Source organism: Colossoma macropomum, unplaced genomic scaffold, assembly GCF_904425465.1.
Source record: "Colossoma macropomum unplaced genomic scaffold, Colossoma_macropomum, whole genome shotgun sequence".
NCBI lineage: Eukaryota > Metazoa > Chordata > Actinopteri > Characiformes > Serrasalmidae > Colossoma > Colossoma macropomum.
The window spans coordinates 15,238,865-15,259,237 of record NW_023494804.1 but is presented as its reverse complement, the minus strand read 5'-3'; the positions used below and the strand labels follow the sequence as shown (position 1 = coordinate 15,259,237).

General features: G+C 39.5%; 1 protein-coding gene across 1 annotated transcript in view; it reads right to left on the bottom strand.

The window, feature by feature from the left end:
• The window catches only part of aak1b (AP2 associated kinase 1b), a 60,052-nt gene that overhangs the window by 31,398 nt on the left and 8,281 nt on the right, over positions 1-20,373 (bottom strand). The window contains exons 3-11 of the mRNA XM_036594845.1: positions 18,769-18,877; positions 15,499-15,641; positions 12,672-12,793; positions 8,223-8,304; positions 6,898-7,030; positions 4,862-4,965; positions 4,419-4,504; positions 3,438-3,607; positions 839-924 (exon numbers count right to left, since the gene is read on the bottom strand). Coding sequence (XP_036450738.1) covers positions 839-924; positions 3,438-3,607; positions 4,419-4,504; positions 4,862-4,965; positions 6,898-7,030; positions 8,223-8,304; positions 12,672-12,793; positions 15,499-15,641; positions 18,769-18,877 — 1,035 coding nt within the window. The remainder of the gene's footprint in view (positions 1-838; positions 925-3,437; positions 3,608-4,418; positions 4,505-4,861; positions 4,966-6,897; positions 7,031-8,222; positions 8,305-12,671; positions 12,794-15,498; positions 15,642-18,768; positions 18,878-20,373) is intronic.

Here is a 20,373-nt window from a genome sequence, read left to right as displayed (position 1 = left end):
CACTAATATAAAACAAAAGCACAGTGTAACAAATGGGTGAGTGTTAAAGTTTTAAGCTCAAATTTATTCGTAGTCCTACCAGATGTGTTTGATCGTACAGATTTACCAAAGATGAAATTGATGAATAACAAAACCGTTATTTATTTGCATGTAAAATTTGTGACAATCAGATTTGACTGTACACAACTTTGATGAACAGCCACTGTACATTCATTCTCACAAAGGCTAGTTTCAGTCTATAATACTCACTATTAATTAAGTACAGTTCTATATTGTTTAAACCAGATGAGCTTTCAACTTAAATATTAAAAATATACATCAAACTCAATATAATTACTTAAAAGAGACCATGTCACTGACAATTTTTTGATGGATCTGAATAAAAAATGAGCTGTTGTGAATGTATATGGGGGATAAGTATGGAGTTTTCTAATTGTTCTCTCTTATAAACTGTCTAAATTATTTGTAGATTATTATAGTAAAATTGCTGCTCACTCCTGCACCAAGAGAAATTCTTCTTGAACATCTTGTACATCTTGTGCCTGGCAAATAAAAAAAAGACTGCTTCTGGCTTAATTCATATTCAAGCTCTGCAGCAGAGCCTTTCAGGATTCGGAATAAAGTTCCAATCAAAATAACAAACACAGAGCAGAACACTTAATTCCTGTCAGGATCTGAAGGATGTACGTGCTTGTGTCTGTCAAATAAATAACTGGAGACTGAATAACTATTACCTGTAGAAGAAATACAATAAGACCGGGGCTCAGACACGTTTCTCCTGACCCCACGAAGCACCTACTAATGAAGCGTGGGATTAAACCACGAACGGGTGGCTCACCTGTTTGTGCGGGGGCTGGCTTGGGGCGGGCTGTGCAAGCTGAGACTGCAGCGCTGCGGCCGGCTGAGCCAAATTCACACTTACAGCTATAGATAGAGAAAGAGAAAGAGACATTTCTCTTTTTAACCCTAGACAAACATTTAAAGGACCCATATCACAAACAAATTCCTATGTAGCTTTGTCATTGTGAACATTGCTTACATTTCCAAACACCCTCTCCCTTACAATACCTAGAGTACATATACTAAAACTATGTTCACCATGTTGGTCTAGTTCTTAAGTCATCATAGTTACGATGTCACAACTAGGGTTAGGCGATGTCTACCTAACCGGGATATGACAATGTCTACTGCAAAACATTGTGATGGATTATGACACTGGAGGAGCATTTTCCTCTGTATCTAACGTTTTCTATATTCTTCATGTGACTACTGTGTTTGGAGATTATGGCCGAAATATTCAGTTTGGGAACAGAAGTGTCACTCTTTGTTTTAGTGAAGCCAGAGAATGTGTGCTTAATTTTTAGGTTATGTTTCTCTAATTTAATGACTCTGGTGTTTCTGGGACACTATGCTGTTTGCATCTATCAGTACAGTCGAGTGAAGATGAAATTATAGCAAGAACAGCGAGGCTACAAACAGCACAGCACAGAGCTTCAGCAGACACGAGACTGTGGCTTCATAATGACTCAGTGAAAAGGTCCAGCTGTTAGAGTTTAAACCTGTGTCTATTAAACACAATCAGATAAAGAACTGCCAGTTTAACATGACCGTTTGCTCTTAACAGACTCGGTTTCATTTTTTTTTTTACACATTATATTCTCTTTATAACTGGATTCGGTCCTCTCAAGCAGGCTGGAAAGGTAGCAGGAAGCTACCTGCTGGCTAATAGGCTAATGCTACAATAATAAAAGACAGACTTCAAGTTTAAGCCTTTAAAGTATTGCTTAAAAACTGAGACATACAAAGTAAAGAATGTTGCATGATTGTTGTGAGCTAAAAATGTCCATATTTAAACTGGAGCTGACGTCAAAATACCAAATAGCACCAAGCTAACCCCGCTAGCTTGATGCTAACATAGCTAGCTACCATAGTGATTACATGAGGCGCATTATCGTAGCGCTGTTTAACATAGAGATCTGTTTTTAAAACACTGCTGTGAAAAGGAAACACTTTATGGCTCTCTGTCTGTGACTCTCAGTGGAAACACAATTAAAAAGTTTAAATGAAATGACTTTGTCAGCATGAATATTTGGTGTAATGTTAGGCTGTAAACAAGATCCTCTGACTAGGGCTGGGCATACACTACACGACTTTTAAAATCTTAACATTTCTAAAATAGAGCACATCACAAACTTAACATCAGTTTGTCAAAGAATTTCTTGTCTTTTTGTCGTGAGGGCGCTCACACTAGACGACAGGGCAAAGAGAGAGTATAACACACATGAGTTTTAACTACGAATAAGAACGCGAACTCCCAGATCTCCTCAGATCACAAGACACAAACAGAACTGAACTTAGTGGACCTGGTTTTGCTTTTATGTGTAGCGTAAGTGTAAACTGGGGATTAATATGGGCTTGACAATCGCTGATAGAGTGAGAGCTGGAGAAATATTTCATTACAAACTAACAGCTGAGCTGAAGATGTAAAGAGAGTGACCTGACGTCTGGATCCAACATTATAAACATGATATTGGCTCTTATCTGCCTGTTTTACACACAGCTCCTCTGTCCAGGTGGTGTAGATGCACATCTCTTCCCCTTTCTGCTCTTCTGTTTGAATCACTCACTGAGTTCATTTCTGAATGTCTCACACCGCAGGACTCATGAACATTTTGAATTGTAAATATCAAACATTTTTGATAATATCGGAGGGTTTCTGATCACTCCAGAGCTCAATCGGAGGGCTAAAGATTCACTCGTTTCCCCTCTCATAATACAGATCATCCGCACCGTCAGTCACTTCCGATCAAGCTTCCGACCTAGAAAATCGTTTCAGATTGTGAAAATTTGTTGCAAGGGGGAAATCAGGGTCAAATCAGGCAAGAAATCATTTAGTGTGGACCCAGCCTAAAGCCAAAGTCCTTAAAGAAAAGTCTTTCCACTCGGTGGTCATCTTTGCAACGCCGCCGGGCAGTTATTTCCAGTCAAGTCCAGACTCCTCTCTCTTTGAATGGGGAGAGACCAAAATTCGATGAATACAGCCACATGGTTTCCTTACGCAGGACAGATAGATAATTCATTGAAAATTGAATCTGGAAAGAGTGGAATTTTAAAATAGAAAATATGTAGGAAGTGAGAGTTCCACTGATGTGATGTGTTCATTAATTGAGTGATGTTAATTAATTTAAAGTATTTAAACATACAATAAACATACAATACTAGTAGACTTGGAGGGGGGGAATAAAATACAAATACAAATACAAATATGCGCCCTTTAATAGTCCTTGTTGGCTGCCTGTGTTCTGAGTGGTGTGTTAGAGGTGTGAGGTGAGATGAGGGAGGTGAGAGTGAGGGTGGCGTGGGAGGTGCGTGTTGGTACCTGTGGGTTGTAGGAGGTGTGAGAGATGTGCGTGTCTGTGAGGTGTCTGAGTTGGTACCTAGGGGCTGTGTGGCGCTCTGCGCCGGCTGATTGGCTCTCCTGCGGGGCGTTAGTGCAGCAGGCTGTATAGGCAGAACGCCCCCTATAGGCTGAGGCTGGGACTGGCCGGCTTTGGGGCGCTGTCGGGGGGTGATGGAGGTCTCAGTGGTGGGAATGGGGTCTGTTAGCCTGCAGAGGACAAAAATACACATATATAGTGTCAGTGGCCAGCAGTGACGATTTATCTACAGCACTGTGCAAAAGTCAGAGACTCTTTATTTCATTTCCAGTGAAAATGACCATATTTAACAGAAACTCACACAGAAGCCTCAACAGCTAAATCTAATCTCAGCTGTGTGAGTGTTCAGTGTGTCACTCTTTACCTTTCTTACAGCTTCCATTCTTTTCAGGAGACTCACTTTCAGTTCAACAAAGAAATCTGCAGACACACCTCCGAAGTTCAGTCTTAGAAGTTGGTTGATCATTTTCTGAAGTAATCAAACACATTCAGTGATGTTGAGATCTTCTTTGTTTGATGTGTCTGCCTCCTTTTCTCAGTGAGGCTTCTTGACAGCTACACATCCTTTCAGACCCATAGCGCTGAGTTGTCTTCTCACAGTGGAAGGATGAACAGTAACACCTGTTGATGTTTTTGGATCTAAACAGCTTGATTTTCTCCTCTCTCTCAAAGATGAAAGCTTTAAGTGCTGTTTATCCGATGAAGACAGTTTCGGTGTCTACCAGGTCTTGCAGGTGGTTGTTAGGAGCCACATTTTCTCTGCAGCTTTTAATCAGGTTTTGAACTCCACTCTGTCCTTTGACTTTCTCCTTCCTTATGAAAGTGTTCTTATCTTACATGTAATGTCCTCCCAAATATCTCCAGAAAAATCAATTACTTTTACTTAATGGCTGTTTTGACTGGAAATTAAACTGATAGGGGGTCTCTGACTCTCGCACAGTACTGTATTTTATGGCTGTTATAGAAGCTGAAAGTAGCTACCTGGCCTTTGTTTGCATTTGGCTCTTCTTCGCTGCTGCCTCGCTTGCTCTCACTGGCTCAGGAAGCTTAGCAGGGAGTGGGGAGTTCTAGGAGATAAATAAAAACAGGCACTTAACCAGTCTTAAAGTGACAGATTAAAGGCAAAAAAACATTCCACAGAGTTCCCTCCCTTTTGGTTTCAGTTTTTCGACTCTCTCTGTCCTGAAATTGGCTCCGCTTTTAGCCATGTATCCTCAGTTCAGTGCATCACTGATACTGGATTTAGCACTGTATGACTCTAACAGTCATACAGTGCACAGCTAATCGTCTATATTTGCGGTAAAGGGGGGAGACAACTGTGTAAAACTGAATTTTGGGCATATTACTACCACACAGAGAAACCCGCAAAGCACCCAAATGAACCAGATGACCAGAACCAGCAGGGTTGGAGGAGAGAGACTGACCTTCACGTTCTGGACTGGACAGTCGCGTCTGGCCAGTCTGAAAGCAAAGTGGGACACCTGATAGATATCCGGCCTTTTATCAGGATCCGGCTCCAACATATAACCTGATTCACCATCACCACCACAGACATGAGCAGGGAGAGAGGAAGAGAAAGGGGAATAGAAACAGGGAGAGAATCAACCACACCCACAACCAGAGATCAGAAACTGTTATCAGTGAACAGAGTCTACCCTTTTAAAAATGATGGTTATTCAAGGGTTCTTTAGTAGAGAATGGTTCTTTACAGAACCATGAACAGTCATCGAACCCTTTGCATGCTTAAAGGGATCTTTGCATGGTGAAATGATACTTCAGATTGATGAGGAATGTGTTGTAGATGGTTCTATTTAGCAGCAAAAAGGGTTTTGTTATTGTAACAATGACAAGTTTGTAACAACAGCAGAATCCATTTTGGTGCTATATAGAACCATATACAACACATTCTACATCAGTCTGAAGAACTATTTCACCACGAAAAGAACAATTTATGCACGCAAATGGTTCCTTGAGTGTTCACGGTTCTATAAAGAACCATTGTCTTTATCAAAGAACCCCTGAAGAACCATCTTTATTAAGAGAGTGCTTTCAGAATGAATGGATTACAATTCATTGATGTATTTTACACACTTAAGGCCGATTTATGCTTTTGTGTTGAATCACAGCAGATTCTACACTGTTGTGAGGGTTTATATGTGTGTTGGTGTGTCTGTGTCACTCTGCAATTACACCGATTCTATTTGTGTCACTTTTGTGCTCTCATATATGAGTCTTTATCTTCTAAATGGTTGTTTTTTTAAGCATCAGTTAGCTGGAAACGAGCCTGTACTGAGGTGAAATAACACTTACGTTAGCTTAGCCTAGCAGGTTACAGCTTAAAGCACTGCAGAAGGTAGTTAGACTTTAGTTTTCTGCCACTTCAACACCAATTAGCTCACTTTGCTCTCACTATCATAAGTTTTTATTGTCTACACTTGTGATAGGAAAGCACCAGTTAGGTAGAAGGAAAAGCTAGAAATGCGCAGGAAGAAATGCAAAGATACCAAGCAGACCAATCACAGCTGTTGCGGTCTGCGTCCAAAGTCCTTAACGAAAAGTCTGTTCACTCTGCAGTCATTTTTGCAATGCTGCTGGGCAGTTATTTCCAGCCATACAAGACCAGACTCCTCTCTTTAAATGGTGAGAGACCAAAATACTTGAACCATCAAAGCGTTGGCCCTATCATCAGGAGATCATGAGTTCGATCTCCAGTAATGCTACAGCCGTCCGTGGCCGGGAGTCCAAGTAAGTACAGCTGTCCTCTCTGGTGGGCAGGATGGCCCCCCATCTCACCCTGACTCGGGGGAAGCCTGTGTTTGCCTTCACCCTTCTTGCACTGGTGGTATCGTGTGTTTAGGGGAGTCAGAACTAGTGGGTGGAATTGAATATGACTACACTGGAGAGAAAATTGGGAAAAATCCAAAAACAAAAACAAACAAAAAAAACAAACAAACAAAAAAAAGACATTTGAAATCACTGATAAAATCTGACAAAAGCCTCATAAATAGTTTGTAACATTTGGCTTAGTAACACACAAAAATGTGATTTATTTGGTTCTTCTGGCTACTGCACTAGCACAGATATCCACAACCAGGGGGGCTTTCCCTGTTTGGGCCACAATATCATTGGCCCTTCTCCACTCATGGCACAACCAGCAAGCTGACGGATTCTTTTTAATCAAAGCGTGGGGCTTTCTCTGCAAACAGACGTCATGTTGAGAGCTACAAGCGTTCCCATTCATATTTTAACCAGTGACTGCATATATCGACGGTTACAACGTCTCTGCTATGGCACTGGGCACACGGCTATTCTGTACCCACGCTGTACCTACAGCACAGACTTGACGCAGGAGCATAAATTGGCCTTAGGTCAGAGAGTGCAGGTGTATGTCAGGCATGAGTGAGGTTGTTTGAAGATGAGGACCGTGTAGGATTAAGCTCTGTTTCTGGTTTGAACTCACGGATCAGGCAGTGCATGTCGTGTGAGTAGCGCGAGTTGTCTGGGATGGTGAAGTTTCCGTCACAGATCGCCACCTGACTCTCTCCGAACGGCAGCGAGAAATAACACAGCTTATATAGCAGGCAGCCCAGAGCCTGGAGAGAAACACAGACACGACACAATCACCATTTACTCTCTCTCCACTTCCACTCAAACTGACTGAGAGAACTTTCTCCACACAGAGAATTTATTATATATTTAATTGGAATTATTATATATTGAACTGGAAATTCTGTTAGTTTTTACTAACAGCGTAACTGATGCGCCTTCCTTTGGTGACCAATATGATACTAATTTTAATGGCCAAAAATTCTGTTTTAAATTGTATAGATTTGTATTTTGTATTATTTTTATTCTTCAATAGTTTTAGTGTGAATGTGCTTTACTGACTGACATGAATATCAGTCATAATTATAACAATTAATCAATGTAACTATTATACATGGTTATTCGAGAGATTTTTGTAAAGTTTAGTAAAGTAAATGGTTCTTTATAGAATTATGAACACTCAAAAAACCCTGTGCATGCTTAAATTGTTCTTTACATCATGAAAGCGTCTTCAGATTGACGGAGAAAGTGCTGTATATAGTTCTACTTAGAACCTTTTTGAAAATGGCTCTTTATAGCACCAAAAAGGGACCTTCTATCATTACAAGCTTGACATCATCACAAAAGAAGGACCCTATTTGGTGCTGTATAGAACCCTTTTCAAAAAGCTTCTATATAAAACAATTTACTGCACATTTGTTCCCATCAATGTGAAGAACCATTTCACCATGTAAAGAGTGTTCATGGTTCTACGTAGAATCATTTTCTTTACTATAGAACCCTTGAAGAACCATCTTTTTTACGAGTGCGTTACTGGGGCGGGACTACCCGTAATTCTTTGTGGTTTTGGTTTCAATCGATGCTGTAACCAAGAAGTTGCAAATGACTGATCGTTCATCAATACCAATCTGCGTTGTTAATATTGGCATATAGGTTTTATTAGACATTGTGAAGATTTATTTAGATATTGTAAATAATTAATGCCTTATAAAAGAAGAATAGCAATTTTGGCATCCAGGCTCCAACCACTAACATGTTCCTTCATAGCTACTGCTGTAAAGTGTAGAACAAGACTCAGTTTATGTCACAATACCTACATTTAGAGTCAGTTATTCATTCAACCTAATTAGAAACTGTAGATCAGACTCAGTTTATGTCACAATATCTACATTTAGAGTCAGTTATTATCATTCAAAATGATGATGAAAAAGATGAATGTGCAGGTGTGATGATACTGACCCAGATATCTGCTTTGGTGGTGATGAGTTTTCCGTTATATAGATTCACCATCTCCGGAGCACGATAGGAGAGAGTGGTATACCTAAACACACACAGACACAATTCTTATCACATCTCCGAAAGCAGTACATCTAAACACAAGCTTAATCACTAAGGGTGTAACGATACATTCAGCTCACCATTCAATCCAGTTCTCCAAACAGGGGTTCAATATTCTCGCAATATTTTGAACAGAATTTTAATGAAGAAACATGATGACTATTGCTGCACAGCTTCCTAACGAATGTACTGGAGTGAGGTGTTGATTGATGATGGTTAAGAATGAGTCAAAATGTTTGAATATTTGAATGGTCATAAAAGTTTTTAAAATTCAAATAGCAAAAATTAGGTTTGTTAATATGTAAATCAGCTTCTCATTAAAGTAAATGAAAGAGAAAGACTACTACAGCCGTCTAAGGGCTCCTGCACACCACCTAAAGATAGGGCTGGGTGATAAAACGATAACGATAATTATCACAATATAACTTTTCCTCGATAGAACTACAAGAAATGTTCGATACATTTTCGATATAATACACCATTCTCACACTTCCACGTTCTAGCGACAGCCGTGGCGTTGTTCTACTGCAAGGAAAGTGACAATACTCTGCTTTCGCCACGAGAGGGCGCACTTCCGAGTTTTTCGACATGATTGGGGGGCGACGAGTAAAAGAAGTCGGCAAATATACTTTACCAACGTCTAAAACTATATTTTATATTATATATATTCCCCGTTTGAGTGGAGTGATCGGCGATCTGTTCTCCTGTTGACCAAGTGTGAGTGACGAGATAAGTGGTGTACTGAACTGTACTGTCCTACAGTGAACTCACCTCTTTCCATACATCCTAACAAGCTTTGGCAATGTTAAATCACATCTGCTCTTCACAACGACAGCGCAGTTAACTACAGCACTCAGTCATATTTTAGTGTCAGTGCATAAAGCAAACTGAGGAAGCTGTGAGGCATTGGAAAGCGGGAGAGCGCTATTTTTCTAGGCTAGCTGTTTTTAGCAGCTGGCTAACTTGAAGCAGTGCTCCGCCACTCGCACAACACAGCGAATTAATGATACTGTAGATCAAACAGGACAAAAAAAAAGCCCTGTTTTCAGTTTAAATATACCTAAAAGGAGGACTCTGTTTGTCTGGTGCGAGATTCATGCTGCAGTTAATGCTTTTACACAGCGAGCGTCAGATATTTTGTGGTTCACCCCTCAAACTACTATAGAATAAAACAGAGAAATCCAGTCGTCTGCTAGCTGGTGTTTGAATACTGTGGCGATGTGATCCATCACTGACGTACCGAGCCAGTTAATGTTTGCTGTTCGTACTAAGCTGATGTTGTTGAGAAACTAAACAGTTTAGCACTTGTAACCAGGTAGCCTAGCACTCGTCACCAGACAGCTAAAAATAATCCGACTTCTTTCTTAAATTATGACTATTACAAAAATTGCGCCCACGCTTTTCCAGCTGGTAAAAACAGCCAACCAGACACTTTCTCCCACTCTCCCAAGACAGATTTGTCAAATTTTCTTCTGTTTGGCAAGTGTTTGTCATGTTCTGACCATAAATGATAGTTTAAAACAGCAACTGACCACTCAGGAGCAAAATTCAGCCTTCAAACTTGCAAGAAATAATAATTAGACATTTATCGCGATATGTATCGATATCGAACGATATGAAAATTTTTATCGTGATAAGATTGTTGGCCATATCACCCAGCTCTACACAAAGACTACTGCAGTTGTCTGAAGGAAACCGCACACCATCTAAAGACTACTGCAGTCATCTAAAGTAAATTGCACACATCTAAAGACTAGTGCAGCAGTCTAAAGACTGTCTAAAGACTAGTGCAGTCATCTAGACTACTGCACACGGTTTAAAAACTACTGCAGCCACCTAGTGGATTCTACACACTGTCTAAAGACTACTACAGCCGTAAAGGCTACTGCGGCTGTTCAAAGTCTACTGCATCCATCTAAATTCTACTACACATCGTCGAAAGACTGCCACACACAAACACACACCATCTAAAGACTACTGCAGTTGTCTAAAGACTACCACACCATCTAAAGTCTACTGCAGCTGTCTAAAGACAACAACACATCATCTAAAGACAACCACACATTGTCTAAAGACTACCACACATCATCTAAAGACTACTTCTGCAGCCTAAAGCTACAGCACACCTGATGAGCAGCTCTGCACCACAAAGCAGACAGTACAGTACTCAGCTATAGCACATGGAAAAGCTCCCACAAACAACAAATTCAACATCACTTCACTTTCTGCTATATAGATTTACAACCTCATTTCCAAAAAAAGTTGGGACGCTGTGCAAAATGTAAATAAAAACAAAATGCAATGATGTGCAAATCATTTAAACCCTACATTTGATTGAAAATAGTACAAAGACAACATATCAAATCTAGAAACTGAGAAATTTTGAAAATTATTTGCCCATTTTGAATTTGATGCCAACAACATGTTCCAAAAAAGTTGGGATGGGGCAACAAAAGACTGGTAAAGTTGTGTCATGCTAAAAAAAAAAACAAAACAACAACATCTGGTGGTTAATTGACAACAGGTCAGTAACATGATTGTGTATAAAAAGACCATCCCAGAGAGGCTTTCAGAAGTACAGATGAGGGGTTCACCACTCTGCGAAAGACTGCACGGGAAAATAGTGCAACAATTCAAGAATAACATTTCTTAATGTAAAACAGCAAAGAACTTCTGCTTTTTATCATCTATGGTACATAATAAAATTAAATGATTCAGAGAATCTGGAGAAATCTCTGTATGCAAGGGACAAGACCAAAAACCAGTATTTGCTGACTGTGATCTTTGGGTCCTCAGGCAGCACTGCATTAAAAATTTACATGACTCTGTAGTGGAAATCACTGCATGGGCTCAGGAACATCTGAAAACCATTGTCTGTGAAAACAGTTCATCACTGCAACCACAAATGCAAGTTAAAACTCTAAAATGCAAAGAAGAAATCATATATAAACATATATGAAATGAAAAATACGACAAAGGACACCCCGAACTGTTAAGCAGCTGAAATCGTGTATCAAACACGAATGGGAAAACATTTCACTTTCCAAACTACAGCAGTGTCTCCTCAGTTCCCAAACACTTAAAGTGTTGTCAAAAGTAGAGGTGATGAAATACAGTAGTAAACATGCCCCTGTCCCAACTTTTTTGGAATGTGTTGTTGGCATCAAATTACAAATGGGCATATATTTTTCAAAAAACAAAATTTTAGTTTCAACTTTTGATATGCTGTCTTTTTAGTATTTTCCTTTGAAAATGTGGTTTACATGATTTCCACATCATTGCATCACACTTTTTTTTTTACATTCTGCACAGTGTCCCAACTTTTTTTGGAAATGGGGTTGTAACTGAATAAAACCAACTCTTCTCATACTCACTATTTTCCAGCTAAAAGGTATGAGGTGAAATACTATGAGACTAGGCTGGTAATGTTAGCTGAAGTGAAGACACGATTAGAATTAGCCTTTTAAAAACTTTAGAAATTTATGTCGTTTTTCCTCAGGGTAAATTTCAGCCACGTCACCTACTGTGGATTTGTGGTCTGGGTTTAATATAGTACAGATTAGTGACATGGTGAGTGAAGTCATTGTCTCTGGTGGTGGGTCAATTTTTTTTTTTAATAATGCCTTACAAATCTGGAGTTTGAATATCAAATTAAACACCCATATGTAGTGCCGTCTGCAAATTTTTTTGTTCCAACAATGCAACTGCATTCAGTGCCTTTACAGAATATAATTCATGCTTCACAGTGCATACTGTCACAGTTCTGCACTGTAATAGCACATCATCAGGATGCACTGTTACACCCATACTATTAAATCTACTTTAATTTGTTTAACCCTCCTGTTATGTTGCAGGTGAAACCAACCCGTTTCAACATTTAAAAATGTTGAAAAATATTTTTAATAATTTTTTGAGTATGAAACCTTTCTGCTTGACTTATAGCTCATTTAGTGTGATTTGCACACTAAAAAAAACTATTTTTAATGACAAATGAACTATTATAAGTAAACACTTATCTGTAATGGGTGAAAAACTTGATTACACTAAATATTGATGACATTTATATTGATTCAGCAAAAGATAATACTTATGGAGAAAACCTACTTTCGGATAGTTAAACATGCATCAGGTCAATGTGACCCCAGAACATTACTGCTGTTACTTACAGCTGAACGTAACAGGAGGGTTAATATAAAGCTGTTTAGCTGTAGATGCACAGCACCAGAAAGACAGGGAAAGGGAGAGAAAAAGAGAAAGAGAGGAGAAAAAGCAAAGGAAAGGAAAGAAAGAGGAAGGAAACAGAGAAGAAGAAAGGAAAATAAAGGAATAAGCAGGTAAAGGTGACTGTACTTCTTTATTTCCTCCTCCACAACAGTCACTCCCTCACTCTGTGGGTTCTGGAACTTCTTGGTCGCACTGCCGAAATCACACAGTACGTAGTGCCCTCGCTCGTGCAGCAGGATATTCTCCACCTGAAACATCATAAACATCTCAAACAGCAGAATCCACATTAACACAGATCCTACAGAGTTTATAAAGCCTGCAGCTGTCTGAACTGCTCTGTTAGCCTGCTGTTTATCACAATATACATGGCTAGAATATCAAATTTTTCTGATTTTTGGTTAATAATTGTTCTAATTTTTATACTGAATGGAAGTTCCTTAGAGACTTGCTAAATAAATGTTTTTTACAGGAGATTCTGTCCTTGATGAACTTGCTAGAAAAATGGAAAAGACAGATTCATTAGGGGCCACTACCATCCTGCCAAGCACAGGCCTTCACAGAAGGAGTTACTTAAAACTGAGACATATAAACTAAACAATATGTTACTTGAATGCCTGTAGAGCTTAAATGTCTGTATTTAAACTAGAGCTGACATTTAAATCTAAAATCATGCTGAGCTAACCCTGAGGGGTTGGCGCTGAATGAGGAGCATAATTTTACCTTTTTAAAAAATAAAAAATAAAAGACACTTGAGTGAATGAACACGTTTCCACATTAGACATTGCCATGTCTAATGTCATGTTTATTTAGTAGTTTCATGGGACCTGAGAGTGTGAACAAACTTAAATAGGTGAAATGAAAAGACTTTATTAGTGTGAACAGTCGGTGTCAGCTATGAATAGAATCGTCTACCTTAAGGGTTTCACTCGCATGTTCAGGTTTCTGTTGACAGATCATCAATCAACAATAAAGATTATTTACATTTTTAGTTAATCCCACATTTCATACACACTAATCGGCCACTTTGTTAAGTCCACCTCCTTGTTTCTACACACATTGTCCATTTTATCAGCTCCACTGACCATATAGGAGCACTTTGTAGTTCTACTGTTACAGACTGTAGTCCATCTGTTTCTCTGTATACTTTGTTACCCTGTTCTTCATTCTGTAGTAACACTGACGTGGTGGTGGTGTGTTAGTGTGTGTTGCGCTGGTGCGAGTGAATCTGACATAGCAGTGCTGCTGGAGTTTTAAACATTATGTCCACTCACTGTCCACTCTATTAGACACTCCTACCTTGTTAGCCTACCTTGTAGATGTAAAGTCAGAGACGACAGCTCATCTGCTGCTGCACAGTTTGTGTTGGTCAACCTCTAGTCCTTCATCAGTGGCCACAGGACGCTGCCCACAGGACGCTGTTGGCTGAATATTTTTTGGTTCTCAGTCCAGCAGTGACACTGAGGTGTTTAAAAACTCCAGCAGCACTGCTGTTTCTGATCCACTTGCACCAGCGCAACACACACTAACACACCACCACCACGTCAGTGTCACTGCAGTGCTGAGAATGATCCATCACCCAAATTGTACCTGCTCTGTGGGGGTCCTGACCATTGAAGAACAGGGTAACAAAGAATGCAGAGAAACAGATGGACTACAGTCTGTAACTGTAGAGCTACAAAGTGCTCCTATATGGTCAGTGGAGCTTATAAAATGAACAACCAGTGTAGAAACAAGGAGGTGGACTTAATTAAACAGGCGGTCGATGTGTATATCTGTTTATGCTTCACTGGAACTTCTGCCCGTAAGTCACACAAAGCACCATGGGCTGCAGGAATAAGCAGAATAATTTTCTTACTCTCCTTATTCCTGCAGCCCATGGTGCTTTGTGTGACTTACTAGTCTCGCTAACAAGTGGAGTGATTGAATGTGCTACATGTGGCTTGAAGGTGAAGGTACAGTACTGAACTTTCATTGAGTGTTTTTCTGTATTAACATCTTAAGTTGCCAATCATGCTGGCTTGATCAGAACACATGGCTGGTTCAAGACGTCACAGCATAAAAGGAAATTCTCGTTCAGCACTGCCGTCAACTTCTGTCGAAAGTGCTGGCTTGATTCACTACAATAGCTTTTGTTTGGTGTTGATAGAGCAGGTGAAAACAGACCAGATCATTTAAATTTTTTTATGAAAATCATATTTAATCGTGTGTAAAGTAAATGAGACGGTGCTGGCATCACGGCCACAGTTACAGACGCCAGCAAGAAAGTCATACAAGGCTGCAGGACCTGCCACGCTGCCACCAAGTGGACACAAAAGGAACCTCACACCAAATGCAGTCCTGTAATGTAGGCCCACCGTGTCACAGCTGACATAAACAGTTTTGAATAGCAGCAGCTAAAGAGGAAAAAGTGCCAATGGCCACACCTGCTTTTTGTTGTAAATAGCTGTAAAAACAATTTTACCACTATATGTTTACATTTGTGACCTGTGTTTACATTTTCAATCATTAAAATGCTTCATTGAGAATGTTTGTGGTTTTTATAGTAAAAAAAAAAAATTAAACCCAATTTTGTTTTTAGTGATTCTGTCTTTTGTCCCAAATAGAAATGTTTTATTTATTATTAAAAAAAACATGACAAATAGGCAAAATTCCTCTATATGTATGCCACCAATGGTTGTAATGGAGTCGGCCCTACAGAAAATAAGCCACTCCAAAAAGTTTTTCTCTTGGTTAACATCACACATTAGCTAGAGACGAAAGGCTCAATAATAGAGTTAGAGTTAAACAAGAGCTTTAGCTCACTGTTCCTCGCTCAGTGGATGAGAAAGAGTGACCATTTGATGTGGCAACAAAAATGGCAGCCTACTAGTAAAAGGATTGGGGTCTATATGTCTTAACAGCCAGGGTTCCTTTAAGAGGTTCTGTGCTGGTTTAGCTGAGTCTGTTATTGTACCTTTAGGTCTCTATGGATTATAGGTGTTTTGCACTGATGAAGTTGGGCCACAGCTTCACAGGTATCACAGAAGATCTGCAGAACCTCCGCCTCGGAGAACCCGGTCTGCAAACGTTGGTTCATCAGGTTCACCACCTGACCTCCTAAAAAAACAGACATGCAGAAACACAGTCAGCAGGGCTGTAGACTCTGACAGTCTTACTTGAATCTGTGACATTCTGTAAATAGTCTGTTCACGCTCACATAGTACTGAGATGTACGGCCAAAAACGTATATCATGTTTTAATTAAAACCTCGGACATTTACAACGTATACACCGACCAGCCTCTTCATTAAAACTCTCCTTGTGGGGGTCCTGTGGGGGTCCTAACCATTGAAGAACAGGGTAACAAAGTATGCAGAGAAACAGATGGACTACAGTCTGTAACTGTAGAACTACAAAGTGCTCCTATAAGGTCAGTGGAGCTGATAAAATGGACAGTGAGTGTAGAAACAAGGAGGCTGACTTAATGAAGTGGACGGTTGGTGTACACAGATTATTCTACTGAAGTGGTTCAAAATCACAGTTGAAAACACATTTAGACTTTTACCTGATCTTGGACTTTAGACTAAAATCCTTTTGCTTTAAGTGACCCTATACCTTAACCCCTTACATAGTTTGGGCCCACCAGCAGGCCCAAAGTTATATTACATATAAGTTATATTACTTAGTTCTATAATTTTTTATTTTATTAAAACTAATGATTGAACTTTCAATTCTGTCACTACCGAAACTTTACCAAATGTTTCCGTAGTGACTGTTTCGGTAGTGACAATTTTAGCTAATTAACTTTTTAGCCATTCACCTGTAGTGTTAGCCCAGGTGTTAGCCTTAGTTAGTTATTAGAGAAACAGACGTAAGAAACTTACAAACTAATACAGATGTACTATTAAAACAGACTACTGAAGTTTATCAGTCTAATGTGATATAATATCTAATTCATGGAACCAATGCATTAATAATTCAGGTTTAACCTCATTGATCAAGTAGCAACACTGCATCACATCTGAACTGATCTGAAATTTGGATCTACTTCATTCAAAAACAGCCGCTCCCCCTTGCATTGTGTGAAAATTTCATGATGAATCATCCAACAGAACTGCTTCCAAATCACTTGGAAGAAAATCTTATTACATTAATTTACAATGGAAGTTAAAAAGATTTTTCCTTCTCCTATAAACTTACTATTTTTGGGATCTACTGTCCTCATTCTCCAACCGTTCTTAAGAAAAAAAATCTTCTTAAAACCCACCTCAGTTTTCACGAAGATTCTGACATCCACCAACGTTTTCTTATTTAGGATTTGTTCTTAGGTAAGAACAGAATCTACACACACTCAAGAGCACAAAGGTGAGAACAGTTGTGCACTTTAAGAACACGTCATGAATCTGACGTAGACTTTTTCTTAGGACCTTTCTCAAAAACAAATTAAAAGAACAAACTTAGAAAGATACTGGAGAATGAGGCCCAGTGATTTTTCAGTACAGCGATAGAGAAAACAACCCCAGCAGGACCCACACAAATACCCTTATGTTTCTTTCACTAAATGCCACATAACATTTCTGTAGCACATTTCAAAACTGAAACTGAACTGTTTCAGATGAAAAAACCTGAACCAAAACAGAATTCCTCAGGAATGTGTTTGTTCTGCTACTGTAAAACAGTCAGAAGCTTTGTAGAACAGGATAACAGACAAGCGTACAGTCTCTCTTAATCACTTTCACCTTGTGCTCTCTTGCTCTTGTTGTTTTTGAACATGTGACTGTGCTTTGAACAGAAAATCCAACCCTGTTCCCGCAGTGGAAACTTCTGGAAAGGCTAACACGGTCGGGGCAGGGGATCAGAGCACTAACAGAAGGGAAGAGAATTCTTCTGTTTAAACTCTGCTGGTGAAGACAACATCTGTTAGCGAGAACCGGCACAAATGCATGTGGATGGTTTGGCGTGGGAGGAGCTGAGAGGTTTATATCACTTATAAGCACGCACTGAGGGTAACAAGAAATATGTGGGGAGAAAAACGTGATGTAACAATAAAAGAAACCGTGTATGAGGAGTTACTGCCCTCTTGTGGCTCATTTGTGCATGTGCAGCAAAAATCAGCATCATAACAATAACACTGAGATGACCTTGGATATGTTTCTCAAAACAGGATTTCTCCTGTAAAGTAGACACTGGATCTGAGCTCAAAGTCTGGCTAGTCCAACAGGAATCTTCCAGACCTCTGTACCTTATTTTATCTAGGTTAAAGGCCCAGAAAACCTCAATACATAGTTTCTTCCTAAACTGGTTGGTCTTCCTCTTGTGGGCCGTGAGCCTGGGCGACAGGGCAATGTAATCGGATATCATCCATGATGGACAAGCAACCCACTGGCAATGTGTAAAAGGTGATAAGCACCAAGAGAAAGTTAATTACCAAGAGAAAGCTAACCACCACAAGAAAGCTAACCACCAAGAGAAACAAAACACCACAAGAAAGATAACCACCACAAGAAAGCTAACCACCAAGAGAAAGCAAATCACCAGCTGAAAGTTAATCACCAAGATAAATCTGACCACCAAGAGAAACAAACCACCACAAGAAAGCTAATCACCAGCTGAAAGCTAATCACCAAGAGAAAGCTAAACACCACAAGAAAGCCAAACACCACAAGAAAGCTAACCACCAAGCGAGAGCTAACCACCAAGCGAGAGCTACCCACCAAGCGAGAGCTAACCACCAAGCAAGAGCTAACAATCAAACAACGGAGCTATCAAGCTCATCTGTCTGTCTGCTGTCTGTTCATTAGTTCATCTGTTCATACGTTTGTTCAATCAGCCATGCCAGCGTTCCCTGTACGCAGCAGAAAAGTGAATAAGAACCTTCTTCAAGGTTCTGCATATAAAAGCTGGATGATGGTTTTAGTGAGTGGACACAGCACCATCGTTGGCCATGCTGGAATAATGATCAAAAAAAAAAAAATTGGTGATGGATGTTTATTTTTGGACAGTGATCCTGTTAGATCTTCTTTCACTCATTTCGCTGCTTCACTGTGTTTAGTTCTGTTTCAGTGCTGTAGCAGGCTGGGATTGCTGGACTTAGAATAACAGGCAACACCCATACAGCTCTCAGATCAGTCACTGTTTTTTAAGCTGTGTTTTTATTATATTTCTATCTTGTTTTTGCTGGATGCAAAAATACATGCTGAGATTCTTTCTAATCAATGTTATCGGCTAATTGGATGAACACTAACCTCTACAGAAGTCCATGAGGATGAGGACCTCCCACACGTCTCCACTGCCCACCGCTGTCACACTCGAGTCCAGGAAACCCACAATGTTCTTATGGCCGGACAGATCCCTCTAAACACACGTAAACAAAGGATGGGTATTTCAGACACAGCTGTAATTTATGCTCAGATTGCCACCTAATTATCAAATTTGTTAGGTGTTGAATCAGGTAAGAGTACAAGTAAAGAGAACAAGCAAACAGTCAAGTCAAGCCTGAAATAATCTAAAAGTCAGAGAGAGTTTTTCAAACCACATCATATGTCTTTACGTATTAATATCACAGACGTTAATACATATGTATGTATGTGTATGTGTGTATGTGTGTATATATATATATATATATAAAAAATATTTTGCTATGTTTAAACAATATACAGTGGTGTGAAAAAGTGCCCCCTTTCTGATTTCTTATTCTTTTGCATGTTTGTCACACTTAAATGTTTCAGATCACCAAACAAATTTAAATATTAGACAAAGATAACACAAGTAAACACAAAATACAGTTTATAAATGAAGATCTTTATTATTAAGGGAAAAAGAAATCCAAACCTACAGGGCCCTGTGTGAAAAGGTCATGTTCTCAATCAAGAAATCAGGCCAAAAATCCTCAAAAGCTACACACCATGCTGCGATCCAAAGAAATTCAGGAACAAATGAGAAACAAAGTAATTGAGATATATCAGTCTGAGCTAAAAGAACATAAAGGCTCGTCTCAGTTTTGCCAGAAAACATCTTGATGATCCCCAAGACTTTTGGGAGAATACTCTGTGGACTGATGAGACAAAAGTTGAACTTTTTGGAAGGTGTATGTCCCATTATATCTGGTGTAGAAGTAACACAGCATTTCAGAAAAGGAACATCATACCAACGGTAAAATGTGGTGGTGGTAGTGTGATGGTCTGGGGCTGTTTTGCTGCTTCAGGACCTGAAAGACTTGCTGTGGTAAATGGAACCATGAATTCTGCTGTCTACCAAAAAATCCTGAAGGAGAATGTCCGGCCATCTGTTCGTGACCTCAAGCTGAAGAGCACTTGGGTTCTGCAGCAGGACAATGATCCAAAACACACCAGCAAGCCCACCTCTGAATGGCTTAAGAAAAACAAAATTAAGACTTTGGAGAGGCCTAGTCAAAGTATTGACCTGAATCCGATTGAGATGCTGTGGCATGACCTTAAAAAGACGGTTCATGCTCGGAAACCCTCCAATGTGGCTGAATTACAACAATTCTGCAAAGATGAGTGGGCCAAAATTCCTCCACAGTGCTGTAAAAGACTCATTGCCAGTTATCACAAACACTTGATTGCAGTTGCTGCTGCTAAGGGTGGCCCAACCAGTTATTAGGTTTAGGGGGCAATCACTTTTTCACACAGGGTCCTGTAGGTTTGGATTTCTTTTTCCCTTAATAATAAAGATCTTCATTTATAAACTGCATGTTGTGTTTACTTGTGTCATTTTTGTCTAATATTTAAATTAGTTTGGTGATCTGAAACATTTAAGTGTGACAAACATGCAAAAGAATAAGAAATCAAGAAGGGGGCAAACACTTTTTCACACCACTGTATTTAACA